The sequence below is a fragment of the Aedes aegypti genome, chromosome 2, assembly GCF_002204515.2.
Source record: "Aedes aegypti strain LVP_AGWG chromosome 2, AaegL5.0 Primary Assembly, whole genome shotgun sequence".
In the NCBI taxonomy this organism is placed as follows: domain Eukaryota; kingdom Metazoa; phylum Arthropoda; class Insecta; order Diptera; family Culicidae; genus Aedes; species Aedes aegypti.
Window position 1 is genome coordinate 112909104 of NC_035108.1, and position 19680 is coordinate 112928783.

Here is a 19680-nt window from a genome sequence, read left to right on the forward strand (position 1 = left end):
GAATTGATTGCATACCAGCTAAATTTATTCATTTGTTCTCACTAGGTAACATACATTCATCGGTTGAAACAGTTTATCCGGATGAAAACATACATTTCGTAACGGAGGTCCCTTAGCCAACTGCTAAGAAGGTGTCATATATGTGAGGCAAAATTTTCAAATGTTCATTTTTCGAAGCTTATTGCACGAATGTTCTTTTCAAGGTTTAGTTACCATCATATATAGTTTAATCATTCCTGTGAATATAAGCCATTATAGTCTAGTGAAACAATAAGAAAAATCTCTTTTTGTTCCCACTATTGCCATAATTGGTACTATAGCCATAATTGGTACTTCTACCCTACACATGTCTTGCAACCAATGGTTTAAGTTCTATTTTTTATCAAAGTTCAAATTTCATTCAAACACAAATAAAATTTGTGTTCCCTGCAGCCGGTAGAATGAAATTGTGACGTACTGGTACATTTTTGAGAACTGTAATATTTTAGCAACCTCCAACATTGCTGGACACACATAATTTGATCTTTAAGATACCGTAAAACAGGATATCTTTGATAATGCGGGTAACTTTGATAGTGCGCTACCCACCACATACTAAACGAAATATCATAATTTCTGTTTGTCGGTTAAGCAAAACGAATGCAAAACTAAAGAATATCAGTATGACACTTCATGTAAGAGCTGTTTTTATTTGAAGCTTTATACACGAATATTAAAAATTGATAAGTTTTTGGCAGTTTCGAAACGCTTTCCTATAATCGGTTCTACGCTTACTATTTGATGTAGTTTTGAATAGTTGGTCACTTATCTTTGATAGCCTAGTTATCATAGAACTTGAATATGGTCTCAAATCTTTAAGCGAAAAGCATTTTCACAAACTGGGATCATTTTTGTAATTTAAGTCAGAAATTTCCATATAACGTTAAACGCCTAGTGGTATGCAATGCCCTATATGTTCCGTAATCATTCAATTTTGTTCGATTATTAAAGTTACCCCAAAACAGAAAACCGACTTTCGATTATATGAAAAATTATATATCCATTCAAAATAGATCTATCAACTGCAATCGATAGCTAGGATGCCAGTACTTGTTTTAAAAATATAAATTATAATTCTTTGAAACAGCAAGCACAAATATTCAACTTTTCTATCAAAGTTACCCGTTTTGCGGTACGTAAAAAGATAATTTATGTTCCAATGTTCAATAAATAAATAATAAATAATCAATGATCTTACAAGAAATTTGTTGGGAAGGATTGAAAGAATGTTCTGTCAATCTACAGAAATCCACTCAAAATCTCTTAACGGGTCTCATGAGGGCTTTGACATAGATGAAGAACTGATCAAACTATTAAACCAGACAAGGCTTCACCAAGAATCAGCACCATCAGATACTCCAGCAATCCGCTCAATGGAATTGTCAATGAATCTGTCCAAGATTTCAGTAGGAAACCATGTAGTGGAAGATCTAAATTGATCAAATATCTTTTTGGATCAACTTTTCAAAAATCTCTACGAATTTCCAAAATATTTTCAAATAACTGATAAACTATCGCCTCGACTCAGAGTTAAGATTGCAATAAAGGTTTCATGAAAAAAAAATGCATGAATCTCAGTGAAAATCTATCAAGTATCTCACCTTGACAGGAAGTTTAGAAATTTTTCAAGGATCTTCTTCTTCTTTCTGGCGTTACGTCCCCCCACTGGGACAAAGCATGCTTCTCAGCTTAGTGTTCTTATGAGCACTTCCACAGTTATTAACTGAGAGCTAACTATGCCAATGACCATTTTTGCATGCGTATATCGTGTGGCAGGTACGAAGATACTCTATGCCCTGGGAAGTCGAGAAAATTTCCAACCCGAAAAGATCCTCGACTGGTGGGATTCGAACCCACGACCCTCAGCTTGGTCTTGCTGAATAGCTGCGCGTTTACCGCTACGGCTATCTGGGCCCCATCAAGGATCTCAATGATGTTCGATGAGATCTCTTTCAAATGTGTTCAATATCTTGCACCAGGAATCGGAAAAATTCTGAGAAGTTAATCATGAACCGAAGTACTCTTGTGTTGTCAGACAGTCATTTGCATGGATACAGAGACTGCACAAGCCCTTCAAAGTTAGTATGAGAATTATAATGAGAAAAGCAAGCAATTCTTTCAAACGATCATAGTGTTTGCCCACATGCTCTTGACGGCCAGAGCAACGCTGATTCTGTTTGTCAGCTACAACCGATTTCATATCGGTCGCTTTTGTTATTAGTTATTGATTTTTGTATGAGTTGAAAATATTCGGCTATAATAACTGAGCTGCTTTTCAGGCATCACTGCATTAATGTAGTGAAACACAGTAGCCATGATTTTTGTGTGCTATCTTTTCTCCAGATGATAAATGTGCACTGTTGAAGAATTTCCGATTGGACATAAATCAATCACTAATTACTGAGTCGTCAGATTTGAATACGGACTTTGGCAAAGTTGTAGCTGACTAATTTATCTAACAGTATCAGCGTTGTTCTAACCCTCAAGAGCACGTGGGCAAATACCATGACCGATTAAATGAATTGCTTGCTTTTCTCGTAGTAATTCCCATAAAAACATTGAAGGGCTTGTGCAGTCCCAGTTTCAATCCAAATGAGCTCAAACTTTGGGAGAACACTCAGAATTTGATTTAGAATAGAATTAGCGGAGAGGGGTAAAAACGATTTTTTGAATCACCCTTATAAACACCCTGTTGAGATGCCAAAGAGACGTTTTGTACGTTTGCAATGCAGTTTCGAATTGATCAAAACTGACCCGTCATTTGTTTCGATAGTAAAATTATGATTGGAGAGAGGGACGATTTCGAATTTAACTCAGAACAATTTTTCTGTTATATCTGTCTAAAATCTTTATTCAAGGATAATATTTCAATAGTTATTCGGTTTCATTATTGTATGGTCTCAACTATATGAAATTGCTACGTGCTAAGTTTTTCATCAATGCGTTATCATCTAATGGGTTGCATGTATCAGATTTGATTTTATAATATTTCAATATGTACGCGTGGTCTGCTGAATATGAAGTATTGTGCATTACATACACACATTCACATTTATTATTATACAATAAATATCGATCGATCAAGGATGTGAAATTATCATACTTCACCACCAGAAGAATAGATAAATTTCTGGGAAATTGGCCTCCTTGTTAAGAATGATAGGAAGGAAGTTATGTTTTTTTATGTGTGACATTATTTACGGTTTTACATCATCATTGCAGCGGGATAACCCACGGGAAGGGGCGCAGTGGCAACGGCAGCTATCGGTGCCCACTGTCAGCGAACTCCTGCACCCCCTCGGTAGTAGTCACTTCGGGATCGGGACATGGCCGACCGATCGCGGCTGCGCGGAGCTTCCGGCGCAGCGTACTTGTCCTGATAGTAGTAATCTCTGCTAGTGTGGTAAAAATTGACTATTACAAAATTGTTCATGACGTTCTACAGGTCACATGCTCTTTGCCTGAAAATAGCAACTTACCCATTTCCGTAGCGCCGTGCCTCACGTTCCCATCGTTCCCGCTCGCGAGCTTCAATCTCACATGCTCGGCAGTGGTAGTAGCCACCAGGTGCTGCCATATTGCCTCCAACAGGTGCAGGTGGTCCTAGCGGAGGCGCTCCATAGCCCCCACTGCCTCCACCACCACCACCACCACTTCCACCGCCTCCTCCTTTCGGGTAGCTTACCTTGCCGTAGTACACTCCTGGAGTGGGATCGTGTGGTTTTTCCGTTGCTGAATAGTCGACCCGTATCCTCCGGTCGCCGATTTCGATACCATTGGCCTGGGCATGCGCCACTTTGGCATCTTCGGTGCTGTCGAAATAGACGAAACCAAACCCGCGGGAACGGCCGGTCTGTTGATGGGGACAGACAGAAATGGGGAAATTGTTCAATGGATGGTTTGAAACAACATTGACGAATAACAAGGTGTTTATCATTTTAAAAATAATTCGAGTTTGATTTGGAGGTACAGGGCAAATTTAACCTTTGTCGCCCATGAGAGCGAGCCCCTTCGTATAAAGTCGTTTGGTTTAACCAGAATTACATCCCTTCTTTCAAAACATCCCTATTCTTGATGAAAAAAATATGTTATGCCGAATGTCTCTAATGCCAAATGGCCATACCTTTATATCAAAAGACCATATGCCAAATGTAACACCCCCATTTGGGTACTATTCGATTTTAATATTCTAATTTATTGCAGTGTCGTTTAAGTCGTACCATAATTCTGTACATTTAATCACATACAGACGTTTATACAGGAACAAATTTATTCAAAATTCGTGTGTAAATTCTACTGTAGTGCCATCTATGGAACAAATTGCCACAGTACAGTGACAGTTGTTCGTAAAACCACGTGGCTTTGACTTCTCGCTTACCATTTAGTCCATCACCAACTGGACAAATACACTGAAAAAAATCCACACGTTTGATCTGTGTGTGAAACGATTCCAATAAGAATCCTAAAATTATTATAATGAGCATCCCGAAGAAACCTGATGAGCACCTTGAATGGATTGTGATAAGAATTTTAGAAGGCTTCTAAAAAACCATTAATGGTTGATTTTAGAAGGCTTCTAAAAAACCATTAATGGTTGCTGATGAAATCTCTGGAAGGATTCTGTTGAACTCCCTCCAAGTCTAACGCTTCCAATTTCAATACAGATTATCCAAAAGGTGCAGTTAGCAAAGGTCATATTCGTAACTATGATGGCACTGGACTGTATTTTGTCCGTAACTAAAAGTTCAAACAAAACTGACTCGGATTGGTTTCAAGAATTAAGTCGTCTTTTGATCAGTTGGAGTCCTTAAGAAAACACTTAGAAGTTGAACACCAAGTATACTGAATAATTAATTAAATGTATCAAAAATAAAATTATTCTCATTGAACGGTTTTGTGCAGGATTGTTTGTTATTTCTCTTTCTTGAATTGCAACCGAGATTCAAAACTAAACCCCTAGAAGTCCCTAGATTCTAAGGCATTACATTCTTTTCCCATTAGCGGAAACTAGAGCGTTGCACGTAGGAAAACTTTTTCATCTCTACATAAAAATAATAAAAACAGAACCAATCCAGCTTTTTAAGAGCGTCAAATGACCGCTACAAGTAAGCTTTCTTCCTGATAGCGATTCTGCGTTATATTTCTGGGGTTTTTAAGATCGACCATCAAATATATCTATTAGAGGACAGTCTTGAATCCTTAATTTAAACAGTAGAAAAATACTGTTTTAATTGAGGATTGATGATTGAAAGCCCTGAAAGCCAAAAAATCCTCCAATATTTTAGTTACGATCGATCCTTCACTTATAATTTTAATTATTGGTGTTCAAACGCATCAAGCCGATTAGACTGGACTTGTTTTAAAAAGTCTATAACCCTGTTGGGATTACTTTGCCAGATTTCTAGGGGCTCTAATAACCCTTTTCCAAAGATTGACCTTCTTTGATTGAACAAAGCTCCACAGCTGCAGAGTATGTATTCAGCAGTTTAGTTTTCCTTTTGTCAAAAACGACATTTAGAAGATTGGATTTTCCCAATTTTATACAGATGATACCTACTAGGGCAGTGACCAGTCAACAGACCGGTTGTTACTCTCAGATCAGAAATTTAATATAGCCTGGGCTTTTGAACCACTGGGCCTTATAAACCTTTTTGCATGTCTTGATCTATCCGTGGTATTCCAGTTGGATTTTACCATAGACATTTCCCAAAATTTAAGTTTTGCTCTCAGAGAGCACTCTGAAACTCCACAAAATGGCTCGGGACCAATAAAATTCATTGAAGAACCTTGTCTTGCTAAACTGTCGGCCGTTTCGTCTCCATCAATTCCTCAATGGCCGGGCACCCAGTATAAAGTAACTTCGTTTCTACTGGCCAATTGTTTCAGAGAAAGAATGCATTCCCACACTAGCTTCGACTGACAAGTGAATGCCTTCAGCGCATTCAGAGCTGCTTGGCTATCCGAAAAAATACAGATTTTAGCAAATCTGTACTTCCTTTCAATACAGATATTCGCACATTCTATAATTGCTTGAATTTCTGCTTGAAAAACAGTGGGACTGTGCCCTGTAGGCAGTGGTGGAAAGCATCATGCCGTTTGCGCAAAATGAACCAATATTAAGCAGGATCCACGCTCACACGCTCACGAACCAACAGCGACCGATGTGATCACAGATTCTTGCATTGGAGAACCAGAACAAAACAAATGTAAAAAGAGCGTGATTGCTGGATGAGCAGAGTCTGCTCACGGTCGTTGTTTTTTCCGTTCATAGCCATTTTTATAAATAATTAGGTGGATTATGATTATAATAGATAGATTACAAACTAATATATGACAACATTGAGAAAATTGACCGATATATGGTGCTATTATAGAAATATCACAGGGAATCGGATGCGTGAGTGCGTGTCAAAATAAAATGATGGGATGCCCTCTACAGTATTTGTGTTCGGGCGATCGTGAGCAAAGAAAGCCAGAACGCAATCGTACAAAAGTAACCACCGATGCGGTAGCATTTTTCTGTAGTGCATGAACAGACTCTGTTCACCGTTTTACAGCACTGCCTGTAGGTATCAATTTGTTGATTCCAGGACCAAAAACTCCGGCTCCTGTATTTTTACCAATCTTAGACCCGTCTGTGTAGAAACCAACGTAAACTCGGCCCACCAGACTCCCATATATATCGGCTTAATATAACCACTTTGAAAGGAGCATCATAGTTTGCCTTCGTTGTCATCCAGTCTTCTACTGTCATTATCTCTGAGTTCAGATTGAAGTCCCTGATGATTTTTAAATGTCCTACCAGATTTCCATCCAATATTTCATTAAAACGGATAAACTGTAAGGCACTGTTTGCTGCTTGCAGTTTAACAAATTGATGTAAAGGTAATATATTGAGAAGGGCATCTAAAGTGGCTGATGGTGTACTTTTTATTGACCCTGTTATCGAAATACAGGCAAGCCTTTGTAATTTACCTAATTTCCTTTGAGTGGTTACCTCATTGGTTTTGGGCCACCATGTCAAAGAAGCATAGGCGAAATATTGCCGAATATATCCAGAGAACCATATTTGGCCCACAGGGCATTTGTACCCTTAGTGATAATCTTTTCTAGATGTGAGTTCCAGTTCAGTTTCTTGCCCAAAGTAACATCGAGGTGTTTAACTTCATCCGAAAACCGAACCTGGACTCCATCCAGAGAAGGCTGTGTTAGAGTAATTGTTTTCCTTCTTGTAAAAAGAACAATATTAATCTTAGAAGGATTTACATTTAGGCTATCTCTTCTACACCACTTGAGAGTCATGTTTAGTGCAGCTTGTAACCGATTGGAAATCGTGTATTTATATTTTCCACGAATAACAATAGCCACATCGTCTGCCTATCCAATCACCTCAAAACCTTGATCCGTTAGCTTTTTAAGAAGGTCGTCTACTACAAATAACCACAATAAGGGTGACAGTACTTCTCCTTGAGGACAAACCTTTATCGTCTTTATAGATAGTTGCGCACCTCCCAGATGAGCACACATTTTTCGATCTTTTAGCATTTTCATTATCCAATCAACAATGCATCTATCCAAGCCCCTTAATTCCATTGCCGAACGTATGGAGTTATGAGATGCATTTTCGAATGCGCCTTCAATATCAAGAAAAGCCACTGCAACTATTTCCTTGGCTTGAAATGATTTCTCGATTCTAATAACTAACGATTGTAACGCCGTTATTGTAGATTTACCTGCTTGATGTGCAAATTGAAATTTACTAAGAGGTAATTTGGCTAAACTCGTTGACTTTATGTAGTCATCGACTACATCGACTTCCATTGTCTTTAATAAAACGGAGGAATGACTTATGTGCTGACTTTAAGAGTCGTTTTATCCCTGTTACCGGATTTTGGAATAAAGATAACTCGAACCTTTCTCCATGACTAGGTATGTAACTCAGTGTTATACTGGCTTTGAATATTTTATTAAATGTCATCTTTTCTTGCAGATTTGAAATGTTGAAAAGACGATTCGATCCTTCATGGTATGAAGATTTCACAAGCTTTCTGATACGTATCTGATGACCATGCATTTGCGCTATCCAGTTCCTGTGCTTCAGCCGAGTATGATATCGATCCAGAAAAATGAGTTCTCATCATAACTTCCAATGTTTCAGAAGAGTCAACAGTAAAAATGCCATGAGCAATTCTCGCTGAAACCAGGCCGCCATCGGCACCCATCGTTAGAATTCCAATTTTATGTCACTGATCGCTAGCTTTCGATAAAACTTAAGGGTGGTCCTTTTTGTTTTCTCAAATTGGTGGACCCCTCGTACGCCAACTAGCTAAACAATTTGCAAAAAAGCCCATTTTTTGATAAATCTTGGGTATTTCTTCACGTGATATGTCTCATATTTCCCTTGGAACACATACCAAACATAATGGCATCGTATAGAGAAAGGATATAGCTTTCATTTGAAGTTAAAAAAAATCCGGCGGCCATTTTGAATTTTGTTAGAAAAATCGTTTTTTCACCATTAGCGCACCGCTCGTTTTGAATTCTGAGATCACCATCAGAAAGCTGAGGAAAAATTGCGTAAGATAGGCTACAGAAACAAGGTGTGCAATGGTATTTACCCTATGAAATGAACGATTTTCTAAAACATGTTCCACGATTTTGACGTATATGGCGAGTGCAATCAATGCAAACATCATTTTTTGTACATTAAAGATACAAGTTTTCAATAGTTGGTGTATTTTTCGAGTCAGATGAAGAATAGGAGTATTATTTTGAGTGAAAAAATCTGGCGGCCATCTTGGATTTTGACGCCATCTTGGTTTTAAGTAGTAGAATGAGTTTTCACCTTGATAACACTCAACATGTTGAATTTTAATGCCACCGTTGCACTTACTATTCTTCTTGTTCTTTTTTTTTTCCTGACGTTACGTCCCTACTGGAATAGAGCCAGCCCCTAACCTTCAAAAATAAATTAACAAGTAGAATTTTTTAACGCTTATTTGCCACCTGAATGATTGTTCTGCATATCTGCGAGTTGAAAAATAGCATTAATTCTTTCATTTATTTGGTCTAAAACCATTGATAGAAATGAACAATCTGTTGAACAGCTAAAATAAGATAAGAAATAAAGAATCTGTTTGTTTTTTAACGGAGATCTTTAATTAATTAAACATGAAGAGCGCTGAGATGGTAAAAAATCATTCTACTCTTAAAAACTAAGATGGCGTCGAAATCCAAGATGGCCACCAGATTTTCCAAACTCAAAATGATTCACCTGCGTTTCGGCATCACGTCCACATTAGAACAAAGCCTGCTTCTCACCTTTCAATTTCGCTATTTTTCACATGCATGTTGGGTGTTAGTGAAAACAATACTTTATGATTCAGAAAATCAAGGATTTTTTTGCTTAAAAATTTAAGATTTCCATTCTAAATTAATGCACTTTCGGAAATGTTTTACGTTAAAACTACAGATATTACCACAAAACTTACTAATGTCGCAACAATTTATAAACTTCATTCGATGACAAAAAAGCATATGGTAAAAAAAAATATTTGTTTATTTCAATCAATGTTTTTGGACGGTTTTTATTCATTAAATTTATTTATTCATAATAACTTGTAACGTTCTTCTCTGCTCCTCAAGCAACGGCTTTAGCGCCACCTTCGACTTCCGAAGGACCGTTACTCTGTCTAAGCCCGGTATGAGACGACCCTTCTCAGGGCAGGTCGCAAATAGTTCAATACAGAGGCAAAAACTCCAAAATGGCACACACGAAAGGACAAATGAACGAAAATTTAACTACAAACCAACTGAAAACCGGAAACTAAACCAAAAAAAAAAGAAAAAGTCAACCAGAACTGAGCGGCAGAAAAGGTCTTAACTTAAGGAACCAACAAATCTAAATAATTACTAAAAATAAACGTAAAAGAATAGTAGAGTCGTTTTCAATCCGAACTCGAAATAAATATTATGAAACAAAGTAAATTTAAACGAATTTATTTTAGAAAAATGAATTTAGAGAGTTATTTGCATAGGACCTATTGAAACGATATGCAAGCTCTCAATTTATTGTGAAAATTCATTAAAACCTAGTATCTAGTCTGGTGACGTCACGCATTTAGCTTTCTTATTCTATATATACAATTTTCGGATACTATTAATCAGTTCAAGAGCTAGTGTGGATCTGACCTTAGCTGCATCGGTGTGGTGCTCCAACGGCGATGGCTTGATCGTCCCTCGACGGCAGAAAAGCTTCGTCGGAATCTAATTGGAACGTGTGCTAGTAGTTTGACTCGCGCGTGGGCAATATCATTAGGGTAGATGCGTCCCTGGAGGTTGGTGGAGTGAGAGCGGGTTGCGTATGCTCTACGCCTCACGCTTTGGCGAAACGAGTCCAATCGTCGAAACACTGCTCGATTTTGGATCAACGACTCGGCCACACACTTTGGGCACAAGCTCACGTCCGAGCTTATCGAACCGGTGGAAAGCTAACTGATTTTCCACCCACAATGGCCCACTAGTCGGAACAGTCTTCGATCACACGCAGGAAGGGACTTCGCACGGGAACACGTGGTACTCAGGTCAATCCAGGAAATCTTGCACCAGCCTGGACAAGCTGCCCACGTTGGATGGGCTTGACGATGCCTATTCAACGTGATAAAATCACTAACTGAATCTACTAATGATTTTCCACTAAAGGCTTACCTGAATAGTCACAATAAATTCTTCACAACTATTTAATTTTTCACTGGTCAAACTATTCGAACTCTGAAAATTCATAAATACTAAAAAAACTCGATTAATCTTTTTGATCGAGTAATTACTGAAAACTCGCGAACTTACTTCGAATTCAGATTTTAAAAGTTCGAAAATTTAACGAAAAGCTTACTTTAATAACTTTTATTCACTTTCGGAGAAAGCTCACTACTTTGGAAAATGATCTTTACACTTGAACGAACTCCACCAGAATAAAATGGAACGAGCGCAATAAATTTGTTCGAGCCTTAAAGCTACGACGCAATTTCCACCTTATCGTGTACTCTCTTTTTTGTACGATGATTTTTATTGGTCAGCTCTGGAGAACTCAGAAGGAATCTAAAAATTTTCCACTGGTTCGCTTTCCCGATTGGTGATTTTAGCAAATTCAAAAGGCCAGGTACAAATTAATTAGTGGAAAATTCCGTAACTTATCGAATGTTCATAAGCGTCCATTTCATTCGCCTTTGGTTATGCACCGTGCGCAACACTTACTTAAGCTTTACTCTTTTGGGCACAAAAGCTACTCTTAAAGCTTGCTTATCTTTTGGTTATGAACAAAAAGGGAATATTCTTAGACTGGCACAAAACATATGAGTGTTACAAACTGAATTCAAAGATATGTCGAGAATTATTCTGTTATTAAAAATCGTATTATAAAAGAAAATTCCTATTTAATAACCTGTATTTATAACTAACAAAGCTGAGTATCAGGCTCGGTTCCACTAGGGACGTAACGTCAGGAAAATGAAGAATAATAAGAAGAAGAGTATACGTAACCTTGTTTTTATTGGTAACCTCTAAATTAGACATGCTGAGTGCTATCAAGGTGAAAAATTCATTCTACTAGTCAAAATCAAGATGGCGTCAAAATCCAAGATGGCCGCCAGATTTTATCACTCTAAATAATACTCCTATTCTTCATCTGACTCGAAAAATACACCAACTATTGAAAACTTGTATCTTTGTTGTACAAAAAATGATGTTTGCATTGATTGCACTCGCCATATACGTCAAAATCGTGGAACATGTTTTAGAAAATCGTTCATTTCATAGGGTAAATACCATTGCACACCTAGTTTCTGTAGCCTATCTTACGCAATTTTTCCTCAGCTTTCTGATGGTGATCTCAGAATTCAAAACGAGCGGTGCGCTAATGGTGAAAAAACGATTTTTCTAACAAAATTCAAGATGGCGGCCAAATTCAAAATGGCCGCCGGATTTGTTTTAACTTCAAATGAAAGCTATATCCTTTCTCTATACGATGCCATTATGTTTGGTATGTGTTCCAAGGGAAATATGAGACATATCACGTGAAGAAATACCCAAGATTTATCAAAAAATGGGCTTTTTTGCAAACTGTTTAGCTAGCTGGCGTACGAGGGGTCCACCAATTTGAGAAAACAAAAAGGACCACCCTTAAGTTTTATCGAAAGCTAGCGATCAGTGACATAAAATTGGAATTCTAACGATGGGTGCCGATGGCGGCCTGGTTTCAGCGAGAATTGCTCCATCTTCTTTTTTGAGGTTGCCAAGACCGTTTTAGTGGTCTTTTGAAAGGAATTTATGAAGCCTTGCAGCTGTAGGAGCGTTATTGATGTCTTCGCATATCTGTCTCCAATCCTTTCGTTTGGCTTGCCTCAACTCTCTGTTGTATTCTGTTGGGGCCTGTTTATATGTGACCCAGTCTGGGGTAGTCTTTGCTCTATTGAACAATCGTCTAGATTTCTTCCTCAATTCTGCCAGCCTATCATTTCACCAAGGAACATCCCTATTGAACACCCTATGTTTGATAGGACAGCTGGCGTGACATGATGTGATCATTTTGTCAATAATCACATCAGAAGTAGATTCTAGCTGTGAATACGTTTTAATTAACTCACCTTTGTATGGCAAGTCATTCATTAAGTGAAACCGTTAGAGATCCCAGTTAGTTTTCCTAGGATTCCTATACTTTTCTGATAAAAGTAATCCGGCTTTATATTTAAACCTGATGTGCTTGTGATCTGACCAAGGATGGAAAAGAATCGTCTCTAGCGACAAACAACACGGCATTTGAACGGTCTAAGAGGGCCGTCTTGAAGCAGCATGATTTAAACACCTCACGACGCGCCATATGGAGCATCCGATGCATTGTTTGTCGTGGGACAAAGCGTTAATCGGATGTTGTTACAAGTAGCGATCAACTTCAACCATGGCGCTATTATTTTTCACTATAACCATGCCCGAATGATCTTAGACTCTCAAACAAAATATCCGAAGGGAAATTAACAGATAAAAATGGAAGAATCCTTAGAATGATAAAAGTGTGATTTGAGAACACTTAATCGCTAGCACACATGCCGAACGATGCATTAATCGTGGAGCGTAGTTTGTTGTGATATCTTAACGACAAAAGGTTAATCGCACGATAAAGAACAACCGCGATGCATCGTGGATTTTGTCATGATCACTAGATTTCCATCCTTGGATCTGACAACGATTTTTCATCAGAAACATGTCAGTTCACAAATCAAATTCAGCATTCAAAACGTTCCCACTTATTGGGATTTATTCAAAGCATGCTTATTTGAATCCTAGAGTAGAAGGATGATCTTCGAAGACTGCCTAATTTTCAAATAATATGTATTAGTTTTGGATCTTGTCCCTTGAATAATATTTTTTTTCTGAAAAAAAAAATATTGGAAATCTTGCTAATTTTATGTTGAATTTTTCTGCATTTATCGGACATGAATCGAACTTGGTTAGTCCAGACTATATTATTTAATAAAAAAAAAATTCTGCGAGGGTAGCTTAGTGCGGATTGAAATTGCATAGGCAGTAACTTTTGGTAAATTAGCATTTTGATTAAGATTTTATAGATTCACTAAACCAAGCTTAACTGTTATCGTACGAATACTAAAAGAAAGCCGGCCGTTTTCAGATATCCACATAAAACGAATTGATTTTAAAGATACATCGAAAGGTGGGGAGTTACGAATGACGCCGAAAGGAAAACTTCAGCTCAGCTAAGCATTAATCAGGAACCCAATTCTTTCTAAATCACGGCGATGATCAAATAATATTTCCATGGTAAACTGAATAAAAAAAGTTGGCCCATAAATCATTCTTATACTGTAAAGTGTAGGTCTACCTCATCTCAATGCAGTATTTTCTAGCGGAATATTTTGAAAAACATAGGACATAATCCCTGAACAAAATTTGAAGTTTGTATGGAGATTACTATAGAAAACGTCAACCTTTCTGTGTTCAGCCCTCTATCTGTTCGTCATATAATTTGATGGAAAAGTAAAACTCTTCTCATGTGAAATCCTTTCAGCTACAACTTTGCCGAAGACCATATTTTGATTGGACGTCAGGATAAATTGCTATTGGTAATCATAAAGTGGGTTTGCATTTTGCATGCTTAACCAACTGCTCGGCAGGCAACAGTGGTGCTCCTGGCGGGAAGAATTGATCAAAGTAATCCAGACTACTATGTTCTACAGCAAAAAAAAGCAGTGTTGCTCTAAAAGTAATTGAATGATCATCTCCGCATGATTTGGACTTTGTTATCAATGATAACAAATTATCCTGACGTCCAATCAAAATGTTGTCTTCGGCAAAATTGTAGCTGAAAGGATTTCACATGAGATGAGTATGTTCACTTTTCCATAGATTATTATTACGAGCAGAGGACTGAAAACAAAACGTTGGTCTTTCCATAGAAATTTCCACATAAACTTCAAATGGCGTGTGCATAGTCAAATTTCTTTCAAATCACTTCAAATTTTTGGAGAATGATTTTGATCATAATTGACATCGTTTAAGCATAGGGGAGCAAAAATATCAAAATTTGCATCAGCTCAATGTCCAGTATGCCAAGTGCCCGTTATACCTAAAAGCCTTATGCCAAATGACCGCTCCCGAATATTTAGAGCAATTCCTGAGAGAAACTTTGAAAGAACTGTAATAGGAATACATAAAAAATGGCTGGAGAATATCTCGAAAAATCAACGTAGGAACTTTTGGAAAAATTCTAGCAGTGGAAAAAATTTCTACGAATTTCTTTAAAAGTCAGTAATAAATATCTGAGGATTTCTTGAGAGAACTCCACTACTATGCTTCGAAAGATTCCTAGAGTAACGACTAAGGGAATTGATAGAAGAGTTAGCGTCGTCAGTCGTCTAGGCGTATTGTGTCACGGAGTGTGGGTTCGATTCCCGCTCCAGTCGGTGAAAACTTTTCGTCAAATGAAAAATTCATCGCTGGGCTACTGGGTGTTTCGTGTTGTCCGTTGCCTAATGTTAGGGATCGTTCAGTCTGTGCAGCCTATGTGCTGAAGACGGTGTAAATTGTCTTTAAAATGTTTAGACTAATCCCTGCCGGCTATGTCTGAACCAGCAGATTAAAAAAAATCGAATGCACATCGGATTTATTCTCGCTAGAGATCAGCATTTGATCCATATTTTCATGATTCTACCGCCCTACGAAAATCGGTGTGCACTAATCGGTCTGCAGCCGTTAGCGAGTCGTCGAGTGATGCTTCAACGCCTGTTTACCTTCGACGTTATCAGAAATAACATTGACTGTAGCAGCCTTCTGGAGAATGTCAGTCTACACGTGCCCATTCGTCAGCTTCGAAACCGCCAACTGTTGTGGATTCCTGGCCATAGCACTCTTTACGGACTGAATAATCCTTTTGATATATGTTGTCGACTGTTTAATCAAGTGTGTAATGTGTTCGACTTAAATATTAGTAAATTAATTTATAAGAATAGGATTAAGTGAATTTTAACAGTCTGTGCAACTTCCAAGTTGAAGATGAAGCAAATAAATAAATAAATAAATAAATGATCGAAAGGTTTCAAAATATTCTATCGATGAAATTTTTTTTTCACTTTTTAGCTATTTCTGATACTTAAACCCATTGCAATCACGTTCTTTGATGAATTTCAGCCCATACAAAATGTATGGTAAAAAGTTCATTGATAGAATATTTTTTTTGGCGAGAAAAATCCGATGGTCATTCGATTTTTATAACTGTCTAGTTCAGATATAGTTTGTCCTGTGGAAATTACTGGAGTTAGTAGCGTAGGAATGCTCAACGAATTCCAAAAGCGAATTCCGGAGAAATTCTTCTACGAACCCCTTAGAAAATCAATCTAATTACACAAAAAATCTCTGGAGAAATGGTATTCCTGAAGCTTTTGTTCGAGAAGTCTGAGAGCAAATTCTGGAAGAAACTGTGGGATATTTGCGTAAGAGTCTCTGAAGGTTCCCTGCATTGAAAGAAAATATGTGACTTCAGAGACCTTTTTGGTTATCAAAGATACTTTAGAGACCATCTATTACATACATAGGGTGCAGAGTAGACTGGCCCTTAAACAAAAAAGTTGTAAAACTGAACGGGGCACCCCCTAGATATGAGCCTTAGGGTAAGAAAAACGCTCTCTCAAAATTTCAACTCAATTGGTTGCTTCACCAGCTGGCGCATTCGATTTGAAGTTTGTATGGGATATTCGTCTCAAATATATTGAAAATTGATCCTATGTCACTGTTTCGTTCCGTATACTAATTGTTCGCGTTCAAATAAGCCCAGAATTACAAATGCACTAGTTGATACCCTAATGAACATAATTGCAGAAGGTTGTATCTGGATTTAATCTCACTTTCATACTCTTTCAGTTGTTGAAACTTAGGCTTAGATCAGCACTCCCGTACAGTCACTTATATGCATGCGACATGTGCCTCAGTTCGCCCAGCGTCATAGGTGGCTATGATACGCTTAGTGGCTACCTCCTAGCTATGTTGAAGAAATACAAGCAGTATTGCATGATATACTTCAGATGGTTAAAACACCAACTTTATTAATTTTGATCATGGTACAATCTTCTACAATATTCTTCGCTATTACATCAAGTAGTGTTTTTGACATTCTGGGTCCAATTGAACGCGATCATCAATTTTCCTGGACCAAACAGTACATGATGTGCTGTTGCTCATATGTTTGAGCTGAAAATCCCATATTAACTTCAATTCAAATGCGCCAGCTCATGGAACGACCAAATGAGCTGAATTTTTCAGAAAGGCCTCGTCTAACCCCAAGAAATAATCCTGGGGGGTGCCCCGTGGAATCATACAACTTTATTTTTCTCCCATACTGAGCTGGGCCAGTCTAGTGCAGAGCTACTTGGGCACATCCATAATTCACTTTGGCATGGGGGATTTTTCTCGGCCGAATTGTTTGAAATTTTGCAATAAGAAGCGCTATAGTACGACACATATTGTGGCCAAATATGAGCTCTGTAGCTTTCAAAAACCCCCACTGCCGAAGTGAATCAAAAGTGTCAAGAATAGGATTCTGGTCCCTATAGAGACATTTTAGAGACTAAATGGCACTTTCCTGTAACAAATGAATGTACAACCAAAAACAAAATTAAATACCTGAATTAAGGATAGACAATACAACCTGTACATGACTCAGCAGCGTGCTATGCTTCCTTAGAATCAGAGGGTGTAGTAACTATCGTTGAACATCGATCTTCTTATGGATTCTCTTCTCAATGAAACATATTATTACAGATTATAACCACTACAACAAACCCAATCTTCTAATACTAGTGCAGCTGGCGGGGGTCGCTTCTCATCATCGTTGGCTCTTCGCTAATTCGGCATCCTTCCAATTGAATCGCTTTCTTCGAGACTTCTTCAGCTGCAAGCGTATCTTCCCATTTCACACACGAATCCTGTGTACTTTCAGGTCTTCTCTTTTCTCCATTCATCTTCATGTGGTATGCCTTGGACTCTTCAAGAATCTTCTGATCTTCATGCTTGATATCTTCATCTGCATACGTTTTTCTTGACACTGCTTATTTCTCTTCGGTTGGGAATGATTGGCCACCTTCTTCGTTCTCTTCTTGTGAATGCCGTTTCTGCAACACCTGTTAGAAGCTTCTGAAATTGATAATTTCTTCGCCCACAAAACTCAATTGCAGTCATTGATCGATCTTCTCTGAACTTGTCTAACTCGTTATCATCTTCTTACCATATGCGATACCCACAATAGAAAAATCTTCCTGAACACAATAAATTGATTCACGTTTATGAATGACACCAAAAGAACTCGTAAAGAAGGCACACACATAAATGCAAATCTTCTATCAAATTTCGTAAAAAAAAGAGCTGTACGGGAGAGCCTTTAAAGAAATGCTATATTCTTCGCACATTTCTTCCTGAAATCTCCCAACATCGAGAGGGATGTTTCTGTAACCAGAACACATTTTGGGGCAGAACTTTTCCGATATCTTCGACAAAGGCTACCAGCACGCTATTCAACGAGCTTCATTCTGGTGATTTTTCCATGAGCGCTACACAGTTCTTTCTCTACACACTATCCCGCGTCAAAGATTACCTTCGCATCGATCACTACGGTTGCCTTCTTCAGTGGACCGAACTTGGTAAAGACGTCGTACAGCTCGGACTCGGTGGTATAAATGCTTAGATTGAAAACCGCTAGAACGGCCTTGCTCTCGTCGTATTCGCTTCCGCCGTGGTGATGCGGCTGAGATTCGATGGCATGCGGTTGACGGGAGCTTCGGCGGCCGTAACTTCCGCCGCCGCCGCCGCTGCTGCGTCCTGCATACTCGGAACCACCGCCGTAGGATGAGCTGTATCTGAAAGAGTTGTCAAGAAAAGATAGTCAGGAGATGTGCTTTGAATTTATTAACCTTTTTCAAATGGTAGTCAAATAATTCATGGTGGCCACTTGAAATTGCCATGAAGAAACCTGAAGGAGACCAACTACAAACTAAAAAATAAAAATACACTAAACGGCAACAAGGGTAAACCCCAAATTAAAATTTAAAAAGCATCAATAAAGATTCCTTAGAGAATCCGAGGTGACTTTTCTCAAAGTGTACTTCTAATTATTTTGCCCTAACTTCCCAACACTCCCGAATGTGTGGTCACCCTGACTATTGTCGTTGGGATCCGTCTGGTCTCATTATTTTTTCTCATTTTTTCGCCTGTTTTACTTACCGGTAACCATCTTCACGGTATTCACGGCGATACTTCCGATCACGGCTGCGAGAACGAGAGCTTTGCTGGAAATGGAGGAACAGAAAATGTCAATTTCGTGATATCAAATCCAAATCTGAACTTTTGTTTTTACTTTACCTCATAATATTGGCCTCTGGAGTAGCTCATTCTTCGTGAATTACAAACTGTAGATCGTATTCTTTATTTTCCACTACTTGTACTATGAATGCAATGAATATTTTCCCCTAAAATCGATTGTTCAAAACCGGATAGATCAACACATCACCTTTTGCACCAGCTTTTTCGTTGATTCGTTTTCCTGTCGCGTAAGCAAGAACTCACGTAAAAGTTTTGTCGCAAGCGGTCACTCCCTCCCTCTCAAAAACACCAACACACGTAACCCAGCCCCAATTCACCCTTCGGAAGGCGTAATGAGCACAAAGTTGAAGCAACGAATTTGATGATATTTCCCGGATATTGATCACGTTTTCACGTCACTTCAGAAGATTTCACTTTTCTGCTACCAGTCGCACATTTTTCACGATGAATTCCTAATTATTTCACATTTATTACCGATAAAATATTGCAAACCAAAAATGTGATGCTAGCCGAGTGCCAGCCACGACGATTTTTGACAACACAGAAAATGTTGCACCAGCAGCTTGAGATGTTGCACCAAGAACAGACGTACGTCTTCCGAATTCGGAGCGAATGACAAACGAGGGGCTACGAAACCAAAATTTTGAGTTTTTTTCACCGTTTCACCGATTCTTTTAACCCACCGTCGGTCGCACTGAGTACACGCACTTTGCGAAGAGCCGAAAAACACGTGAAAAATCTCTTCAAATTGATCCGGGTATTGGT

The 19680-nt window shown here is 38.3% G+C and overlaps 1 protein-coding gene across 4 annotated transcripts; it reads right to left on the reverse strand.

Moving 5' to 3' along the window:
- Positions 1 to 2872: 2872 nt before the first annotated feature.
- Positions 2873 to 19446, reverse strand: LOC5571690 (transformer-2 protein homolog alpha). Of its 4 annotated transcripts, none has more exons than XM_021842016.1 (6): positions 19233 to 19446; positions 18955 to 19135; positions 18817 to 18881; positions 18191 to 18452; positions 3519 to 3892; positions 2873 to 3434 (listed from the first exon to the last, which is right to left on the reverse strand). In XM_021842016.1, the coding sequence occupies exons 2-6, from the start codon at positions 18982 to 18984 to the stop codon at positions 3317 to 3319; spliced, it is 849 nt and encodes a 282-aa protein (XP_021697708.1). In that variant the 5' UTR covers positions 18985 to 19135; positions 19233 to 19446; the 3' UTR covers positions 2873 to 3316. The 4 variants fall into 4 exon arrangements, with proteins under 4 accessions (XP_021697708.1, XP_021697709.1, XP_001659834.2 ...); XM_021842017.1 differs by having other exon boundaries at positions 19390 to 19441; XM_001659784.2 differs by having other exon boundaries at positions 2873 to 3431; positions 18955 to 19446.
- Between the last annotated feature and the right edge of the window lie 234 nt (positions 19447 to 19680).